Source organism: Xiphias gladius, chromosome 3, assembly GCF_016859285.1.
Source record: "Xiphias gladius isolate SHS-SW01 ecotype Sanya breed wild chromosome 3, ASM1685928v1, whole genome shotgun sequence".
NCBI classification, from domain to species: Eukaryota; Metazoa; Chordata; class Actinopteri; order Istiophoriformes; family Xiphiidae; genus Xiphias; species Xiphias gladius.
The window spans coordinates 8837852-8860360 of NC_053402.1; the positions used below are offsets into that span (position 1 = coordinate 8837852).

General features: G+C 40.0%; 1 protein-coding gene across 2 annotated transcripts; it reads left to right on the forward strand.

The window, feature by feature from the left end:
* The first annotated feature begins 7923 nt into the window (after positions 1-7923).
* On the forward strand, positions 7924-22256 carry pdgfbb (platelet-derived growth factor beta polypeptide b). Of its 2 annotated transcripts, XM_040123815.1 has the most exons (8): positions 7924-8802; positions 13906-14002; positions 14999-15055; positions 16117-16310; positions 16462-16650; positions 17330-18179; positions 18400-18562; positions 18713-22256. In XM_040123815.1, exons 1-7 carry the CDS (start codon positions 8737-8739, stop codon positions 18543-18545), a joined length of 1599 nt encoding a protein of 532 aa, XP_039979749.1. In that variant the 5' UTR covers positions 7924-8736; the 3' UTR covers positions 18546-18562; positions 18713-22256. The 2 variants fall into 2 exon arrangements, with proteins under 2 accessions (XP_039979749.1, XP_039979750.1); XM_040123816.1 differs by lacking the exon at positions 7924-8802 and having other exon boundaries at positions 13904-13998.
* The last annotated feature ends 253 nt before the right edge of the window (positions 22257-22509 follow it).

Consider the following 22509-nt stretch of genomic DNA (forward strand, 5'->3'; position numbering starts at 1 on the left):
GTGCACATTCCCTCTGTATAAAAGCCTTCCAAGAATCATTGAGGACTACTTCACATCTGTGTAATTTATGGCACTCCAAGGATTTTCAACTTTCGGTTAGCAGCTGCATGGCAAAGGAACAAAGAGAAGCGCTACTAAATTACAAAGGTGTCAAGCTTGGGTTGGTCACATCAGTTAGCTGGACCTTGTATTTTATGTCTTTTTCAGTGGATCTTTAGAATCTTTATTTTCTCCTTATTAGACCTAATACAGAGTCGTAAGGTACACTGAGGTGCTTATAGGTGATAGTTACTACTGACGAGGCCTGTGTGTACACTTTGAAAGAAGGTACTTACATGGAAAGAGATCACAGAAAATTGCTTCCCTAACCCCCTGCAGAGTTAATACTGAGTTACTATATTGTTAACTGCGTCATTATGTAATATCTGCTAATACAATGATGGCATATTCAAAAAATGACGTGTTCAGATGGCCTCAAATTTAAAGCTAGAAAACTGACAAAAAAACCAACTAGAAAATGCGCTCAGTAGAGCGCAGACCTCGGCCAAGGCCAATGTCAAACCACATACACCAGACTTCAGAGAAAAAAATTCAAATTCATAGTAAATGATATGGATCTGCCCCGAAATGTAATGATTTCCTCCTTGGCCTACGCCCCATCCCTCCACTAAGTTGGTGCAAATTCAGTACTTTTTGTATAATCCTGCTGACAAATAAACAAACAAACAAACAAACTAACAAACAAACAGATATTGGTATTAACATAACCACTTTGGTAGATATAATAATATATATAGACCAGTAAAGAGGGAACAAGTACTGTAACAGCAGCACTATGAAACAAATTTTAGTCTTATTTAGTAGAGGGTTCCTTTTTTTTTCATGCAAGGCTAAAGTTGGCCTGAACGCAGCCTTGGTGCCATTAACTTTTTTTTTTTTATTGAGTTTTTTTGGGTTTATTGGACATGTTGTGTATGTGATCCCATTTGGACCTTATAGTACACGCAAATCAACAATTTCACATTTGTCACTTCAGTGTGTCATAAAAGAATGTCATGTACCCTGCGCCAGGATGTGAACACATGTAAGCTACAAACAGGACAGCTGGCAGCTGAGACTGTCAGGTTTAGAAAAGTGAACTCATCACCAAAGCTGTGATCATAGGAATCCTCAATATGAAGTAAATAAGAAGCAAGAAGGAAAGCGTGTATCTGAAATCTACATTAAAAGGTACACACACACACACACACACACACACACACACACACACACACACACACACACACACACACACACACACACACACACACACACACACACACACACACACACACACACACACACACACACACACACACACACACACAGGATACATACAGGAGTTCTGATTTCTGAAAGGAATACCAGATGACGGACCATGACACACTCAGCACCACATCATCAGGAAGCAACCTTGTAAACAGGAATGACTGGGAGGATGGACAGCCTCTTTGCAGTAAAAGAGAAACAAAGTTGAAGGAGGCATTTTTAGATTGACTGTTACACATACACATGTAATCCAGTTCCCTGTCCTCCCTCTCTCATCCTACTTCCCTTTCTATTTTTGTTATGTGATGATTCTTTTCTCCCACACTCGCCTTACTCTCACCTTCTCCTTTACACTCCCTTTGCTCTCCAGGTTGCCTGCACACTGGAAGTTCAGTGAGGCAGGTACAGCATGTTATCAGAGCCTTGCAATGCGGAACACATCGAGTATCTTTTTTCTTTCTGTTTTGACACAAAACGGAGTGAAATATTTTATAACAAATAAAAAGCTAAACTCAAATCAGATACTAAAATACTTTAAAATATTACCATCAAGCTATGTGCAGGTAGGCTACAATAATCAAGAATAATAAAATAACATATAATCAATTTGTGATTGCCAATGCATTTCAGATATTATTTTCTGATTATATATTTTTTGCTTCTGCTTCTTATGGGTCGAATTCAAACACTAAACAATTAGAGCAAAGTATAATGTAAATTTATCGAGACTAAGAGTCTACAGCCATAGCAGCTCTGTGAGGCTGTATTTAGCACAGTTGTGTTTTAAGCTAAATGCTATCGTCAGCAAGCTAAAATGTTCACAGGGACAGTGCGAACATGCTGATGTTTAGCAGGTTTAAAGTTGACCGTGTTCACCATCTTAGTCTAGTGTGATACCATGCTAACATTTGCTGATCAGAGCCGAAAACTAATTAATTGTCCACTAACTTGGCTAAAAAACAGATGACAAAAAAAGAGATAAGAATCTGATATTAAAACGGATCTTAAAATTTTACTTTACAGAAACACTAACTCATTGATAAACAACTTTATTGTTCATCACATTATCTGTGTTTATCCTTAAAAGTTTGCACCAATGTTCATATTTATAATTTGTCCCTGCAGTTTGGCCCTTTGAAACAGAATGTCTAGCCCATGAGTATTACAGTGCCGTTGGACGTGACTCGTGATTGACAAGCTGACGCATGCATGTTTTAGAATAAATGCTCAGAACACTGCATGAGTGTGTAAATTCCACTCCAATATTCTTCAAGAATACTGAGAAAGTTTGAGAATAAAAGTCTGAGGGAAAATAAATGAGTCCAGCTTTTAAAGGACCGAGGTAAATCATTAGTGCCCTGTGCACAGTCCTATTAATTATACAGCTATTTACAGTACAGTGGGCCTACGTTGTATTCATTAGAGTACTTTAGTACAGTAGAGAGCAGGGAAGTCCCCTGTGAACCAGGACAGGGAGGGGAGGCTGGCAGAAGAATGCTGTTATACACAGCCTCTTGGAGCTGAACAAAACCAGGCATTCCTCATGGAGGTGTTTATACTCTGCAGGGTGGTGTGGTCCATCCTCAGTGCATCTGTTAGTGTAGTCATAATGTCATCGTCAGCAGCGTGCTCATCCAACAGAAATAAAACAAAGTTAGAAAAGAAATGTTGACACATTGTGAATAGTTTGGTTTGGCCCTTCGTAGAAAAGAGACCACCCCATTTTGGCAAAGCTTTGTCTTTTGATAATTGACAATCTGTCTTTTCTACCTCCATTTTGTTAATTAACAGCCCGTCTAACAATAGTGATCAGAAATATTAAAAAAAAACAAAAACCAAACCACCGTTTGGTCATCCCACAGGTAACATTTTATACATATGCCAATATTAATTATAACAGTAGGATTGGTTGGCATGAATGTGCAGTGCAGCTTCAGGTTCTTTTTCCACAATATACATATATACTATATCTTTTCCCTCAGAGTTGTTCTAGTACAAAATAGCATGACAATCATGGGCTATTTTCTTTGGTCAGTCCAGCCGGAAAACATGTCCTGACCAATGCTAATACTCCGGTTCAGTTTTGACACCCAATAAAAGTCAGTGATGTGTGTAACAGACTACATGTTAATACAGTATGAGTGAGTTTTGTTACAAGAGCGAGACTGCATTAACTTAATGGTCTGGTGCATGAAGAATGACGAATGAGTTGCCGAAGTTTAGGTGTCCCCTTTGCGCTTTGTTTATGTTACCACTTAGAACATGATGGTACAGTTAAGTGGGGGTCACAAAACTGCTGATAAACCTGCAGATAAACTAGTGCATGAAGAATAAACAGGCTGGCATTCGAGTCAAGGATGTGATCTGGAAGAGTCCATATCAGCTGTGAGAATTACTGTACATGCCTGTAAATTAGCCTCACTTGCAACAACAGAGTTACAAACATCAGAGGGACTGCTGCTGGCTCTAATCCAGAGGCACTCTGGGCCTTCGAAGAGAGAAACTGACTGACTCTGTGTTTTCTCCTTAACAAAGTGCATGCCTTTACGTCTGAGCATTTTCTGTTCTATCAAACATGTACCCCAATATCTTTCTACCCTGACTTGCTCCTATTTTTATCAGCTATCTTTTCTGTTTGTCTTTTCTGGGTATGTGTCTTTTCTGCCATTATGCATATCTCTCTGTCTGTCTGTCTTTTCTATATCTACCTCTCTCTCCATCCTTGTTTCGATAGAATGCATTCCAACAATTCTTCACTGTCAGTCTTTCTTTCTCATTCAGACCCATTCGTTAGCTGCTGTTGACAGATCCTTGCTGAGACATGAGGATTTCGAGCTGCCATAACTCTGTCAAACTCCCAGCCACACTCAGCTCATTCCTGTCCGGTTAATGGTATAAATTAGAAAGAAAATGCACTTGTGAACATGATATTGTATAATCCGACTCATTTAGAGACCATTATAAAAGTCCCAAATCTAAGTTCTATTATTACTGTTTTATGTGACTGTACACAGAGAGCCTTTAGAGTAGTCTTTTGTGCTTATGACTTTGGTGAATAAAAATATATCAACCACTGGTCTCTGCACCTGAATCTATCCATTTTGTCTTTTGATCTGATTCAGCCACATTCCTGCCTCTGGGACGGGGAAACCTGAGAGTGGGTGAGTGGTCATACTTGAGGCTTGATGGGCCAACTAATGACTTCCCATCGGGCCATTTGGTGTACATGATCCTCTATTATCTCAGAGACACGCGCTGGAGAGAGCCTATCCCCGCAACTAATCGAGGGTCAATCGTCTCTCCCCTTGACTCTGATGCATGTGACAGCAGCCATATGTGCACTTCTGCACAAACAGATACACACGCACACACTCACGCACACACGCACACACACAAGCGGCAGAAGAACACTCGTGCACATACACAAATCCACAGCCCTTTGTACAACACAAATACAGTAGATTCATGTTTTTTATCTAGAAAAGCTGATGGTGGGGGGAGGACCCAACTATGCGATTACTGCGTCAAATTAAGTGCTGAAGCTTTTCAGCCAGCGATGGAAAAATGCATGAAATCAAATGCCATCATTGTTCAAATTGAAGATTAGTTCAGGGTGCTGTGACCTTCTCCGGATCTTCTGAAAAGCTCTTAAATATTTGAGCGAGTGCTGTCATTTCTCACTCAATTGTTAAGCATAGAGGGCTCTCTGTCCTCCATTCATCGTTGAAAACTGTTGTCAGCTCGGGACACTGAGCGTGACATGTGTGTGTGTACGTGTGTGAGTCAATTTATGAGGGGGTGTGATTAGTTCCACACAAAAGTATGATTGAACATGTGTGAATGCTCTTCATGTGCAATTTCATTGAATCTCACTGTATTTGTGTGTACATTTGGGCGTGTGTGTGTGCACATGCAAGAGTGTATTTGCATGCATGTGTAATAATTTATTTTCCTGAGATACACGTATGCATATATATATATATATATACACTGACTGAAATGTGGGTTTTTTGCACACACACACACACACACACACACACACACACACACACACACACACACACACACACACACACACACACACACACACACACAAACACATGACTGAGCTCTAGATACAGGTGCATATACACTATTTTTATGAATGTTTCTTATAAAGTCGTTGCTTCTGTAGAGAATGATGGATGGCCATCTCAGTGGGACTGTGGTGAGACGTTACAGTTGCAGGTGTGACTGTGTGTGTGTGTGTGTGTGTGTGTGTGTGAGAGAGGGAGAGAAAGTCCGATACAGTGTAATATGAATGCAGGTCCCCGTGGGAAAATCCCTACCTCTAGTCATGAACCTTCTCCCCGCTCCTCATCCTCCTCGTCCTTCTCCCCCTCCACCTTTTCCCCTTTTCCTTAGAAACCAAACACTCATGTTTTGGGGACCAAGACCTGAGCATAAAATAAAATCCGTTTTGACGTGTACAGCCATAAAATTAAAACAGATAGGAAAGTGGAAAACCATACTCAAAAACATCTCTTTTCTTACTGGCTTCTACACAGTGATTCCACCCAAAAGTTATACTCAGCTAATGGTTTAGTGGAAGATTACACAATCCATAATAAATCAGCCTGACAATTTCCCTGTCACGGTATTATGGCCTCATGTCAACAGGCCTATTTACTCCCTTACCGTTCGTTACCGTTAGAGAAAGATTTTGTCCAATATCATCATCAATATTGAGAAGCATTTCTGCTCAAGGATTATTTTTGATCTTTGGGACTTTATACTGAAAAGGAGTGGCATGATGAGTTAATTTTTAAATCTATATATACAGTAAGTTTGGACATAGTCATTAATTCCACTTGGCATCACCTTAGTTTTGCATTGTACTGGTGTCTTAAGTCACAATTGTTACCCCATAGTGCCAGCGGCCTTGGCCAAATGTGCGAAAATGACACGCAGTGTAAATATAGCTCCATAGCTCATGCTGTTTCCTCCATTGACTCTTGTTAGAAAAACAATGGTATCCTATTATTCACTGGGCCATGATTGAACTGAAAGAAAAGACTTTACCAACTGAAGGGACATTCTTCATAGCTATAGTACAATGCTGTGTGAGAAACCGCGAGGATCTTTCATAAAATGCCTTCATTCAGAAATAATTCAGGAATTTATTGAACAGTTTTGTTCTTTTCTGCACTTCACATGTCAGACAAAAACTTTCCATGGTAAAAAACTTTCTTGCTCTTTTCCACTGTCATGTAACATTATAAGTCAGTCTACTAGGTTGGCCTGCTGATATACGGTATAACTTTTGGGCCTGGGTCAGCAGAGTTTGCACATGCAGAGTCACCGTTGGGCATTGTTCAAAAATGTTCCCTAAACATGAGTGACCGTCAAAGGTCAGGAGTCTGAGAATAACTCTTGTGATATTTAGAAACACCTTTTGTTTCCTGATAGCCTAGCTAGCGGTGATGCTGAGGTAATAAGAGGAGTCAGTTGGCATGGCAACTATCCCTGTGACCTCTCCAGCAATAGTAGCTGCATAAAGGCTTGTTATGCAATAGGCCAAATTTAAGGTTATTTAGGGTTATTCATAAGTGTTGACTTTGCTTAAAGCAGCTTTCGTTTTACATAAACTCAATAGATGATAACAATGATTGCAAGGTGATAAATTCACATGAATTAAAATGGAGCAACATGGCTTGCCTTCAGTCTCTATAACTCACTCAGTGTCTTACAGTTGATAAATATTGGTATTGTTGATTATTTTTCCATCAGAACTACAATTTGTCCATACAGCATGGGGGCGTCTGGTTAAAACTTTAAATATAAGTATAGAATGGGCGTGTTGTAACTCATAAACAGTGGTGATGGATGTATTCAGATCCTTTACTTTGGCACTAATTGTAATGATGGTAGCAATACTGCAGTGGAACAATTTGCCATTACAAATCCTGCATTCAAAATCATACTCAAATGAAAGTACATAAATGTTCTAAACACGTACTGATCGTGCAGAAAATGGCCTTAATCATACATTATATTACAGGATTATTAATACCGATGCATTCATGTGTAAGAAGCATATTTAGTTTATCATGGTGGAGCTAATTTTAACTACTATGTGATGTTTTTGTCTTAATCTATAGCAGTTTAATAATCTAGTGGCGTAAAGGAAACACAATGTTTCCCTCTGAAATGTACTGGAGTAGAATTATAAAGAGGCATAAAATGGTAATACTGAAGTACCTCAAAATTGCCCTTAAGTACAATACTTGAGGTAATATACTTAGTTACATTCCACCACTGCTCATAAGCCCGGACACTAGGTTGATATTTTTACACCCTCAGACTTAATTAAACTGAAAGTTTTGCTGTATGTGCTGTACATTTCAAACCAGATCATGTGGTGAAAACAAAATTGACATCAACAGAAAAAAAAAAAAAAAAAAAAAATGAAAAACCCACAGGACTTGGCCCAGTCACAGGAATATCTGCATAAATGATTCACGGCAGAGGAAATGCTGCTCAGACCGGCTGCTGTGAGGCGGTCGTTTGTGGACTGATGTCGTTCCTTTGTGCGCAGTTTATCACCCATTCCTCAGGCAGGGGGCGGGAGAGAGATACTGTTGAGCGGGCCAACAGCAGACTCCTGGAAATCTGCTCTTCCCCTCACCACCACCATCGCCACCGCCGCTGCGTAATCAGGCGGCTCCAGGGCTGAGGCGCACCGAGCCACACAGCGCTTTGCTCATTGATAAGACTTCTTGGAAGAAGAGGACCGCAAGCCACCGTCCTGACCTGCGACGTTATTTCCGACGCTCAGCCCGTGAGCTCTACTGTTTTTTTTTTTGTGTTTTTTTTGGGGGACGCATCACGGTGAAAGAGAGACTTAACTGCCAGGAAAAGTAAAGTCAGTTGGATTTTTAATTTATTATATTTAAAAGAATTTGGGACATTCTTGGAATAATTTAAACTCTACTAGTTTTCCGAGTCTGCTGGATAGTTTTGCCTTGTGAAGTTTGGACCTTTGTTGGTTAGAAATGTCGTTAAGTCTCTTGTTAATTCAATCTATTGCTGTCAATTTGCGCTTTTAGCCGAAAACGCACACGTATGCGCAAGGTGAACCAAATAGAGGAGCCTCAACATCACGTAAAGGAAAAAGTTGGGGGTTTCTCATTTCTTCATCACGTAGCCTAGAAGCTTTTTGACCCGTTGTGCGCCGCTGACCGAGCGCCTTCTTCTCCCTCTCCTCCTCCTCCTCCTCCTCCTGCGGATATCTCTGCCGGAGAGACGACAGTGTGGACGGGCCGTCTACGCGCGCGCAGTTCCGCCGGGCGAGCCGCTGTCCCCACGCGCGCAGTGCTGAGGAGAGAGGGACTCTCGCGCTTCCATAAATGCCCGGTCCGTCGAAGAGGCTCGAGGCTGGGCAGCAAGATGAGCTCGTGGGTGCCGCTGCTGCTCGTGTTGCTGGCGGCGTGTCTGCGGTATGGCGTAGCCGAGGTGAGTTAGCATCAATCACAGTATGCTGAACTTTTAGAGGGACTTTACTGTAACAACCATGACTAGTCCTGTAGTAGCTATACTCTACAAATATCAGAGCATAACGCGACGCCCCGTTTTTTTTTGAAAATTTTACACGAGCACTGACGGGATATAAAATACTATAAAAGTATGCTAGCTAATATAAACTTAGGTTGTACTCTTTAAACCCCTTTATAACAGTGTAGCAACTATTTCCGAAGAATTACATAAAAAATTGAAAATAAGCTAACAAATACTGTATGTGATGAATGTGTTCTTAACAAACACAACAGACGACACACAGACCAACATGATAATCAACCCCAGGTGGTTTTTCTAACTTTGGAGTGCACCTGCTTCAGTCCAGCCTCCTAATAAAAGCCAGTTTTTCTCTCGCTGCGTCCGAGAGGGGTGGTGGGATCCTTGCAGAAAATAACTGTTATTCCTCCCATTAACTGGCGTTATGAATGGATGCCCAGGGGCAGACACATGCTGAGGTCTTCCTCTGTGGGTGATGAGACAGGAAACAGAGGCTGCCATGATAGGCTCTTTTACAGCTGGATGCTCCACGTGGTTAAGTGATGCAGTCATGGATGCTGTTCCAGATGTTGAGTGAGGATCAGCCAGTGAGTGCCATCCTACTGAGCAACATCATGCTATAGAGACCACATGTTTGTACAGTTGATGGCCAGGGGGAAAAAACACATGCAGAGACACTGTTTTGTTTTTCTAACTATGACGCCCAGGGTGAAATGTATCTGGGGGACAAGATGACATGAGATGGTGTGTTGCTGTGTCTTGATGATTTTGAGAATGTCCAAGCCCTTTCCACTTTCAGCTGAAAATCTAGGCTGTTTAAGTCGGCTACATGGATTTTGCCATGTAGACGATGCACTTATTACTGCAGTTTCCCCCTCCAGTGAAATGCTGCTCCATTTTTTATTACACTGCATATCTGTATGAAGGGAATTTTCTTAAAAACTTTTGAAAGTGAACAGGCAGTAGTGAAATATGGATGCAGGATAGATGGACAAAGACTGAATGTCTGCTGAGGTCAAACAGGAAGACAAAACTTAACCAAGGGTCTCGTCTAGGTCAAGTGAGGCTTGACGATAAGTGACGTTGTAATTTTGGGGGGGGGGGGTCTGGCCTCTTTTTTGCAAGGGTTAGAAACACAGATAAAATCTGAATGGAGGCAGAAAGAAAGATAAAATCTGATTCTATAGACTTCATATCCTTTTTTTGCTGATATGAATTCTATAGAAGTGGGATCAATGCACAGAGAATCTGATTCTGTTTTTCTTTCTGCCTCCATTCAGAATTTATCTGTTTCTGACCATTGCAATTCATGTCCACAATGAAACACCAGTGTCAGTGACTTGTAAAACTAAATGGAGTTTAATAAACACACACAGTTAAAAAGTCAGTCATGGGGAGCCCTTTTGCCTAAGTATTTTTCATCCGGTCAGATGGGGTGGTATGGTTTGCCCCCTGAATGAATAACTTCTGCACATGTTGGAAACTATTAACTGTCAATTGAAATAAAATCAATAAAAAAAGGAGAGAAAAAAAATACAAACACAGAAGTTATTCAGGATGTGAACTGTTAATGTAATATATAAATTCCCCTACACTGTAAAGCTCCTGAATCATAAAGCATTATAACTGGTGTTATAAGTGGTTTTATTCCCCCTTTCATTCACTGAACCCATTTAATGTAGACAATGTACTGTATGTAGTCTACCATCACCACTACTTCACATAAAGGGAGATTTTGTGAAACATAGCTGTGATGGATGACTTTAAATTCCTGTCGTCAACCCATCTTTTCATTTTATGGCTTCTGTAGACACCACATGTAAAAGAAAGATCAAATTTGACAGGCCAAGTGTTTTAGAGCGAGAATGTTACCAAGGCTTTGAGGTATACAAGCAGGAATTCCCCCATGTCCAATTTTAAAGTTATAGTCAGGGAATCTGTATGTTCAATCATGCCCCTTATAAAAAGAACATTATCATAAGAGAATGGGTTTAAAACACATATAGTGTTGAGAGTGAGTGATAATTTAAAACCCTGCTTATATATGAAGTGCTACTTATAATGAACATATACAGCACATTCAACTATGGACCACCAAGGAGGAATACATACATTAACTTCTAGCCAACACAAACTCCTCATTATCTTCAGGCACCTTTCCAACTCCATGTAAAATATGACAAAGGAATTAATTAAAGTCACATTCATTCACACATTCCAGTGTTGCGCACGTGTAGGCGTAGTTTCAGTGACTGCATGTGAAGCCTCACATGTGCTGTGGCTACTGCTGCTGCGCCAGCAGCAAACTCGACCCCCTAATTATGTACGATTAAATGTTCCCTCTCCTCCCCTGCCCACTGCATCCGCTGCCTGTACCTGGCATTCCTAAACGTGTCCAATAGGCCTTCAGGGGATGGGAGCTTGCTTCAGGTGATAACTTTTGAATTATGTCAGACTTTTGGAACATGTAAAATGGTAAAAAAAAGTATACTGGACACCATAAGGTTATTGTACGTCATTGCACCTGTGGACATTATAGAGAGCAGTTCAGTTAAGTAGTGCAGTTTCTAAGACGTGGTACTGCAGAAAGATTTCTGTGCTGCTGTACATAAACACAAAGCCAACATCATAATACCTAATCTAACAGCTGCCGTTGTCTCTGCTTCATCAGCAGAAGCCCATTATTTGAAACAGGCCAACTGCTCCAGATGCGGGTGAATGATGAGACAGACTTTGCTCAGACTCCCAGCACAGGGAAATATTAGCATTAGACTCACTGTCTTCACATTTTATTGCCCAAAGCGTGAACATTTGCCATTTTATGGGCAACTAATCAGCTCTCTACAAAACTACGGGGATGCCCGTACAGCCTCTTGAAAGGAAGGAGGACATTAGAAATAGGAGTTGACAATATCCTCCCTTTGACAGTCTTGTGAGTAGAGCTGAGGTGATATGTCAATGAAAAGATCGCCAGCTTTTTGGATAATCCATTAATGTTGGAAATTATTTTTCAAGCAAAAAGGCCAAACACTCTCTAGTTTCAGCTTCTTAATTGTGGAATTTTGCAGTTGTTCTTTGTCTTATTGGATATTTAACTGAATATTTTTTGGTTCTGGAGTTTTGGTCCTACAAAGTGTGCAATTGGTTGACATCACCCTAGGCTTTAGGAAAGTGTGATGGGCACTTTTCATAATTTTCTCATGTTTTACAGACTAAGTGATTAATTGTTTAACTGAAAAAATAATCAACAGCTTAATCGATAATGAAAATAATCGCTAGTTGCGGCCTTACTTGTTAGCGTAGTTCTCAGTTGCAGGACATATCTTTTTTTCAACGAACTTCCATTATTTTAGTATCTTGATATATTTAATGTATCAAAATACTCGTCCCTCATATTGCACATTGAAAATTATCAGTATATGTTTACATATTCTGTCTGAGCAGTTTGATTCTGTTTACATCTGTTTTGTTTATCAGAACCAAAGTGTTTATTTAATATTTCCTGCTTAGACACAAATCATCATGACAGCAGGCACCACCGTGAACAAAGGCACATATCCTATAATTAACATCAGACACAATTAGCCAAGCAGGCAGGTTTGCTCCATCAGCGAAGGGAGGAAATAATCATGATGACTCCTCAGGGGCATCTACAACGGAGATGTAAGTGTAATACAGCAGGCATTTCCCTGCTGGATAACTTGGCTCTATGAAAATCCACCCAACAATGGGGCAAAGCAAGTGGCATACGGTACGGGCAGGGTCAGAATACATGTTCATGCATGGATGGCTACTTCCTTTGGCTAAAACCTGGTTCCCGCCAGATTCATTATATTCTCCAGAACCTAAATGGAATCCTGCACTGGACTGGACTCGCACTATAAAATTAATCTCGGGGCGTGCAACATTAAACATTTTGTGTATTTCCAAATGCTGATGTATGTTAATTATTAGACAGTAAATATTATGTCGACAGCTGCACAAGCCAGATCACATTGGCTCCCTTGGAATCATCTTCATTGGTTAATCTCACCGTGGGATGGCAAAGCAAATGAAGCACATCCACCGCATTTAAACAATTGTGAAGAAGTGTGTCGACCCATGTCTGATCCTCTTTCGTTCATCTATTATCGCTCTTTTTTCAGATGCACCTTTCTTCTCTCCTCCTCTCTATATCATTCCTTCCCCCACTTCCTGACTCCTTCCTGTCTCCTTTGACCCCTAAATGTTAGCAGATGAGAAGACACAACGCCAATAGTCATTCACCCTGCTCTTAGTGACCATTGTGTGTCTGCTTTGGTTAATACCCCCCCCAAGCTCTCATGCCCATGAATGACTGGGGGGGGGGGAGTAAAACCCAGAGTCAGCTGTTGCTTGGTTTTTGTTGTGGTGGTATGGAAATATTTGGTCAAATGCATGTTGTTCAAGGATAAAGTTAGTATTAAATAATAAAGCCAGCAATTTTGTTTTTTGTGCTTGATTCTGAGCCAATCATAATTCAGTGTTACTGAAATGTTTACAGGCATCATGGATGTAAGCAAACCCTTCACAGCCCCAGAGAGTATTATAACTTTAAGTTTAGTTATAATATATAAACAATGTTTTTATATTCAAAGTCCTGTCAATTTGAGAGTGATAGCAGGTTCGAGTGTCCAGGCTTTGGTTTTGATTTGTGATAGAAGAGATGCTGTTTTGTTTACATTTTGATCACCTATTGTGCCTCAGTCAACTATTGTAAGTACACATACTGAAAAACCTGTGACATGGTTGTTACAGAAGTGCTGCAGTGTTATTCCACTTCCTCAGAGGAATTGTTCGGAAAACTCTGTAATGCCTATTGCAGGATGTAGAAGGGTGGGAAATTCTCAAATAGCTATTCTTATTGTCATGCCCACTGCTGAAAAAATGTCTAAATGCTTATGTGTCATCTTCTTTTCCTCCTTTCCCATAATCATGTTCTAAGATGGTCCAGAGTAATGTATTGTACATTAGTCTTATTTCGTTGGTCTATTATATTAATTTATATATACCTGTGTGTTTCAGGGGGACCCTCTGCCTGCAGCCCTGGTGGAGCTGGTTAGAAACAGCCCCATCTCCTCCATAGAGGACCTTCAGCTGCTGCTGCTCTCTGACTCCGTAGGTAAAGATCAGAGCGTTCTACTATTATCTTTACAAACACTGAAACCAGATTCAGTATTTGGGGTTTATTATGGATCCTAACACAGCTGTGCTCTGTTCAAATTTTTATTTCAACCTTAGCAACATGTTAAACCTTAACCTAAACAGGACTACTTTTAATTTTATCGCTAAAAGTAACCAATCAAACCATTTTTAATCTTACACCTAAAGCAAAGCACATAGTAGGGCAGACCAATAATGGTGTTCCTGCCCATAACACTAGCGGGATCTCTAGTTTTCTGTATCTGTAGCTCATTTATTACAAATAAATAAAATAAATAATATCATGGCATCCTTGTTTAGAATGTGGTTATGTTGAAATACTAAGGTAGAAAGTATCATATATGTAGGCAACAATGTCATGAGAAACAGAATTGCCTACTTTATTGCTGAATGGGTTGAAAATCTTGTGCAACCTTCGGGTTTTCTTACTTCCTGAGAAGATGACAGTGTAGACAGACAGTGAAGACTTTGTTATTTATAATGCAACGATGAACTGAGAACTAACACAACAACAATTAGCGGTTACTATTCTACTCTAATTGTGACTATTTAACATCATCAGTACTAAATCTAACTCAGACAGAAAAAAGCAGGAGGAATGCATGATCTCAGAAACACACACAAACACACACATGCAAATACTCAAAGTTAGAATCATAACAACAGTTACTTTAACTAGGTTTAAGTCTCTGTTTCTTACTCTTTGCATGTGTATGTCCACATGCACACTCAAATGTGACATTAACTACCCCCACACCCCCTTTGTTCTCCCTCCCTCTTTCTGTCTTCTTGTGCATGCTCACATTTACACACCCACATGCAAGGACTCGGGCTCGTGTTTTATCTCCACACATGCAGAGGGCGCTAGAAGGCCTTAGAATAAAATATACGCCACGTACCAAAAACAGTTGCCATGTTTAGTCAAATGCTGTGTTTGTTTAATGTTTTGTCTCAGATGAAGAGGACGGGACTGCTGCAGCCAATGGAGGTCACAGACTACCAAGGAGCCTTGGTGAGATCAGCCCCCCTCCTGCCTTCGTGTTCCTCTAAAGTGTTATTTAGAAGACTTGCTTGTTGCTCTCAGAATGTAAATTTATTGTATATCAAGAAGGAGATAGCCACCACTGGTATTGCTCTCATGTAGCTTCTTTAGATATAAAAAAAAAAAAAAGCCTTCTCATGGCATGCATGATAAAACATGCATCAGTTTGTGAGGATAAATGTGTGCCTATTCCTACTCAAAAATAGGAAAACAGAGGGCCATGGTGCTGGCATGGAGAATTCCTGAGTTTACTCATGAATGTAAAAGTACTCCGTCCTCATTGGTGTAGGACAGCCTTCCTTGGAGTTGATTTATGTGACAAGTATTGTTGGCCTGTCAAGTTTTAGTGACACGGTAAAATCCTTCCCATTAACCTTTTTTTTTTGCTATCATGATAAAACAGATGTCTAAATGACTAAACATCAATTTACACCAGTCTTGGTGACTTTGCTGGATTCCCTCTCGCATGAGGAGATACTACTGGCCCTACATCAATCCTTGTGTAAAGTACGGCCAATATCGTATATGTGTCCTTTTATGTCAGCTCCAGAGAAGCAAAACAGTCTTATTGAACAGTGTACTTTTGTGAAGCACAGTGGAATGAGATTCCCTCATGTTTCAGACCAATATGACGCTGATTAGAAGAAGTCATATCATATCAGTTTTATTTTATAATCCAGCTGATTGTTTCTGCTCTGCAACAGCAAGAAACAGGCTGTAAGGGATGCTGTGCTGCTAATGCAAGTTAGTCATAGGTGAGCTGCATAAGTCATAGCCCCTAATGTATAGAACAGTAAATTGGGCTTCAATGATAAGAGCTCACATTGCAACGAGCCCCATGTGCTTTTTAATTGTTGTCTCTGAATTATTGGTTTAACAAGCATATACACAAAGGGAAGGTGCTTCTCAATAGTCAAGAAGAGTAAAAGGTATTTGTTACAATGGAGTATGTTTTGAATACTAATACTCATGCTAATGCTAACACCATTACTACCAGTCATAATCATACTCAGTCATATCTCATCCCTCAGATGCCCAGCCGGCCCAGCAGGCTCTGTGTAAAGTACGTACAGAGGTGGTTGAGGTCACCAGGGCGATGTTGGACCGTAGCAATGCTAACTTTCTGTTATGGCCACCTTGCGTTGAGGTGCAGCGCTGCTCCGGCTGCTGCAACACCAAGAGCCTGCAGTGTGTCCCTGTTGTCACGCACACCAGATACTTGCAGGTAAAAAACCACATACACACAGATATACATACAAATCATTTCAAAACACAATGCCAAAACACAATGTCAAAACATACACATGTAGGCACTGTGTTTTTGTTATACTGCTAATTTTCCCCTGTTATTCCCACCTTCCCCTTAACCTCTCCAGGTCATGAAGATTGAATACATAAATAAAAGACCCACTTACGCTAAAGCGGTGGTGTCAGTGTTGGATCATGTGGAGTGCCGTTGTCAGCCGGTGTCACGTCCCCCGGTGCCCAGGAAAAAATCATCTCGCAGACAGCACAGCCACCAGCATCGAAACCAGACGCTCAGCCAAGAACACGGACAGGGAAAGGTACAGTGTCAATGCTATTGTACATGCTCTCTCTGTTGTTTGAGGGATGCTAGAACCACACTAAGTGCACAACTTGGATTCGCAAATTATATTGTGGCACAAAATAATGGCAAGACAAAACCCGTTTTTGTTTTATGTATCCAGACGTTAAAACTGGCACATTTTATGACAACGTTTAGTATGATGAGTTTCAAGCAGTCAAGCTCATGTTTCAACGTAAGGCTAAGGTTATACACAATACTTATAAAGGTTTGAACACAACAACACAAGAAAAAAACTACCTTTACTACAAGGTTTGAGGTTTCCGCCAAACTTGAGTACAAAACTGCAACCCTTTGCCTAACCACTTTTATTAAACAATTTCTCTGGCAACAAAATATCTAAATGCAGCCCAACACATCTTCAACACTGATTCACAATAAAACACATAATAAAACATAATTTTGCTTTGTAGTAATAATTTTGTGAGTTGATTTTAAAGTATAGGTTTGGACCCATCCTATAACATTAGATAATAAATAAACCGAAAAATTCGACTGTAGAATTATTTTGTCATACAAATGCCTAGTACACACCATTTGAAATGTTTACTCATCAACACTGATTCTAAATGGACAAAACTGAGACAAACTATACCCAATTAAGCTGAACTGAATTTTGTTGAATTTTATTGTCAAAGGTCAAGATGCAATCCAAAGATGAGCTCCATCAGTGGGATGAGCTGAAACAGAACCAGAGGGCCCACCTGGAGGATCTCCTGGAGCAGCACTGGAGCCCCAGAGGAGACACCTTCAATCAGCCTGGAGAAGGGTACAGTCTGGCTGCGGACGACACATCTCGGTCTGGAGAGGCTATTCTCTTTGCTCCACACTGGGCACATAACTCCAGCAGGCCCCATGGGACTGAAGACCAATCTGAGAATCCAGAGAATGTGGAGAGGAAGTATGGTATGATCTCAAATGGCAGCAAGACTGTTTCCTCTGCGGATGATGTCGGCGTTGAGGTAAAGAACAAGTTGGTAGAAGGTGGGAATGGGTTGCTGTTTAACAGTACGGAAGGGAAAGTTAATGAGGGAAATGGAGGCAAGAACAAAGGCACAAAAACACACAGCCCATTTTTGCAAGAAGACAAATCCAAATTTACAAAGAATCACACAAGTGGTATTTTTCAGCCTGTTACTCAGAATGCTCAAGCCAAATTCAGTCCTACTGAGGAAACCATTAGTCAGAGAGTTGGGAGCAGGTTCCGACCAACCAAAGAGCCAAATCCAGAGCCTCGAGAGCAATCCAGACGGAGAGAGAACGAGACTCCAGAGGAAGAGAGGATATTACAGATTGAGGAGGCAAAACTGGAGGAGGAGAGAAAAGAGCTTGTACTTCTCCACAAGAGGTTGGACCAAGAGAAGGACATACTGAGACAGCAGCAGTTGAAACGAGAAGAAGAGGAAAGGCAGAAAGAAAAGGGGACAGATATTCGACATCACCTGCATGTAAAACATCATCATCTGCAGACAACAACACAGAAACCAGGTAATAGAAAGTGTTTAATACTGGAGTAATAAAAAAAAATATGAATACCTGTCAGACTAAAATAATGTGGTTAAATGAAATGAGTGTCCTGTTCTCAAGAATGTTTTCACAAAGCCACTTGAGTAGAAGTAATAGAGTTTTGGTAGTTTTCTTTTCTTTTTTTTCTTTTTAATGTTTCTTTTTATATATTTCTCGTAATATGTAAATTCTATTCTTACAGAGACAACAACATCTACGACTACCACACGAAAGCCCTTGGCTCCAGCAGGCCCCAGACCCCCCGCTCGTCCAAACCAAACAAAGAGAAGGATGAGGAAGAATCGCAAACGGATCAGCAAGGCAGCTATGAGAGCAATGCTAATGTAGCACTAAAATTACCCCAGGTGAGTAGATCACAGAACATGTAGGCAATAAAATAAAATGAATGAAAAAAGTATTAACCAATCAGTTTTGAATCAGTGAATGTAAAACTGTGGAAAACCGTGCTACTATGTGTGAAGTTTAAATTATGCCTTACTATATTTCCCCTTCAGGGACACAACGTGAACTTGGTGTATTTTGCGGATAATCCAGAGGTGAAGCAGAGTGACTCCCTTCATATAAATATTTATTCATTCATTCAGTAACCTGCTCATCCTGTGAGATCTCCTCAGTAACACTACTAATGACTGTCTGGTGAACCTGTATTTACATCTGGACCAAGTAAGAGGAGGGTGAGAGGAAAAGGGAATATAAAGGTGGACCTTTTTTTTTTTAAAAAGAGAACAATTGCCTCTACAACGAAAGCTGCTGGTATTAAGTAACAAGTGGCACCTGAAGACTGAAAAAATTGTGTGCAAGCACAGTACATCTGGAGGACTGAAACTGCATCGCTGTAGAACTGTGGATAATAGTGCAATTTCAAAACTCTACTTGGAACCATGTTTTGATATCAACAGAGAGAAACTGCACTTATATATTGACAAAACCGAGTCTATATGAGGTTTAAATGAGAAAGACTGTTGCTGAAAGACTTGATTTTGTGATAATGACAGTCAGACTGGACTATGAAGTGCGTTTGGTGGAAAAATGGACATAAAAGTGGACATAACTCTTCTGTTTCATGAAAGAACGTTTTGTAATGTAATTGGATAATCTAAGAGACAATCATCAACAGACTGAAGTGACAACTAATGCTGACTAAAATGACCAGTATTTCAATGTGTGATAGAACTCACATATTTAGGGCTCAGTCTTGACTATGTTGGGAAGATAAAGCTGTGTAGATTTACCATACCAAGGCTAGATATCATTTATTAGCTCATTAAAACAGTGATGGTCTCTCTTTAACCATATTTAATTATATTTAACTCATTGCAAACACTGGAATCACATGGATGTGATTAGAGAACCGAAACATAAAATGTGGCATTAGGGAGGTTTCTTTGTTTCAAAATCTCATCACAGGTGTGAAGAAAAAAGAGTAAGGTGCTATCTGAATATGAGGTGATAGCATTACACCTGTTACCTGACTGTGTGGTATGTTTTTTATTTATTTATCTATACCATTACTGTGGATTAACTCTTTATAGAAATACTGCAAACAAGTTGTCTTTAAGATCGGTAGACACATTCAGTCTGTCACGATGGCTGGATGGTTCAATCAGAAGCAATGAACAAGTTCAAGAAAAAGATCACAACCATTTATGTCCTCCCAATATCATGCAGTGTTTAACTATGTCGAAAAAAGTTTGTGCATGTGTGTTTGTTTTGTATGCCTAAGTATGTGGTGTCGTGTGTGTACGGGCATATGCCCACACCTACACTTCTGTCATGCATCTCAATATTCATGTAGAAGCATATATCTGTTTCTCTCTGTCTCTTTCTCTCTTTGAGACGTCTCTCTTCCACCAGTTACATTTTGGTAGATACAATCACATTTCTTTCAAACTGTGGGAGGAGGGGGAACACCTATCTACAACATATTTTCTTTAACTGTCCCTATATTTGTTTTATTAATCTTCAACGCATTGTTTTTGACATTTCATTTACAGGAAACTGAAAGGGTCAAAACAAGTAAATCAGTAGCTAATAACTTAAAACGACAGCAAAACTTTGAAAATGTAGATATTGTTTGTGTATATTTTCATTAGAAACAACACGTAGAAACACACTGGTGATGCTATTTGGTATCCAATAATCCGTAATCAGTCAGACATCTTAAGTTATTGAAAAACATGGCTTGTATGTCCTTCGTGTCAACTTACAACTGTTACTGATTTTGTCTGTTTTATTATGACATATGATGAAAAAAAGGAATGTTTGTGATAACATTGCCATCTAATGCTATTTTCATATGGGTATAAGAAGCTAATGTGCTTAAATCGACTTTGTTTTGTGTATTTATTCCATTTAATTCCTTTTTTTCGATAATCATGGATTTTGTCCTAAAAGGCCATTGTTTTATGAAATGTGCAAATTTTACTTGGTCAGCAACTGTTGCTCAACAGGTGATGAGCAACAGACTAAGGAAGCAAAACTGATTTAAGACTAAAGGCCAATTCATGCTTTCCGAGTCCACGTGTCCGCATGGGTCCATGTGTTGTAGATTTTGTCATTTGCCCAAGTCTGTGAGGGTCTGTGCAGACCCTGTATGAACGTTGGCGTACAACCCAAAAATTTGAGTCTGTGCGGTCTGTCTGTACTGTGAGCGCACCAACTGTGCATGCACCAAAGTAAACTTGACGCTTGTGCTTTGCAACGTATGTATGAACTGTTTATGTCTCATCCTTGGTCTTATTATTTTTATTCACACTGTTTTTATTTTTGACTTTTTCATGTTCTTCAGCCAAATACAAGAAACAAAGGAGCTCTTCTTGTGGTCAGGAGGTTGCCATCATGTTTTTTAGTGGGCATGTGTGGAACATGTTTGCCTATGCATACCCTGGTTGTGGTATGAATAGAAGCGTCCAGCCAAGGGCAAGTGGAAACCATGAATTGGCCTTAAGAGTCCACAGCCATCTTTATGGCTCAGCTGTACTTGGAGACAGCAGTTCTTTGAGCCAAATGCTAAAGTCAGCTAATGCTAACATGCTAAGCAGGTATGGTGTTCACCATGTTTAGAGTCTTAGTTAGCAAGCTAACATTTGCTTGTACTAAAAAAGTACAACAGAGGCTGATGGGGATGCTATTAGTTTTGCAGGTATTTAGTCAAAAACCAGACTATTGTACAATATGAAATTTTGAATTTTTGACTGTTGATGGTGCTATATGAAAACTTTACCATTGGGTAAAGGACCACCAAAGTTAGTACAGTTCATGCCGAGCGGGGATATGAATTGGTGTAACAAATTTTATGGCAATCCATCCAATACTTGTCAAGATATTTTAGTCTGGACCAAAGTAGTGGCCCAACGAACTGACAGACCAACATTGTCATCCATAGAGCCATGCCATGGGTAAAAACAAACCTTGGTTAATAATGTGCAAGGACTTTACAACTCCTGGGTCACTGCCCGTTCACATAAAGGTTCACATGAGATTTCAAGGCTGGAGACAAAATTGCCCCAGATTATCCCTTTAGTCTCAGATATTGTTTAGCTGTTTAACTGTATGTATAGTACAGCATCTTATAATCAGAAAGCAGGTGCTTATTTAACACCAAACTCTTGAACGACACATTAAAAGTTGCAAGAATAACACTTTTTTATGACATCATGAACTCTCTGACTTTCTTACTACCTCTAAAGCCCAGGTGGACTTATTTACTAAGCCTGTTTGGCATGTTGTGTCTACACAGTGCATCTTCAGCTCAGACATTATATTGACTCCTGAAATTCACTGCCTCGTATTGGGTGTTAGTCCCAGTGATGTGCAGTGAGGTTTGTCAAATCAGACAACAGAGACAGAAAAGAAATAGTGGGAGGTTGATGTACTGTAGGTGAACTCTGGCACACACTCTTTATGGTTTGTTTTTCACATTTACCCACTTGACTGTTGGCTGCAAAAACTCCCCTACTCAGCAATCAGCTGCATAGCTCTGTCTGCTAATGATGGAGTCAAGAAGTCATCTGCTCTCCCGTCTAAATGAAGAATGGTTTTGAAGCAAAATAAATGCTAATGTTCTTGCATATAAACCATCTTTAGAGTATCTTGATGTAATTATGGTCTTAACACATTTGGGCTTAAATAGCTCTGTTTGTCTATATAAAATTTGGATAAATCACTAGGTTTGATCTCATGTTAATGTACCGGTTTAGCATCTGCGCTTTACCCTTAACCCCCCTGTATGTGACTCCTTCAACTCAATGTGTATTCAGGTATTCATGCATTACTTCCTGTTGCCCGACTG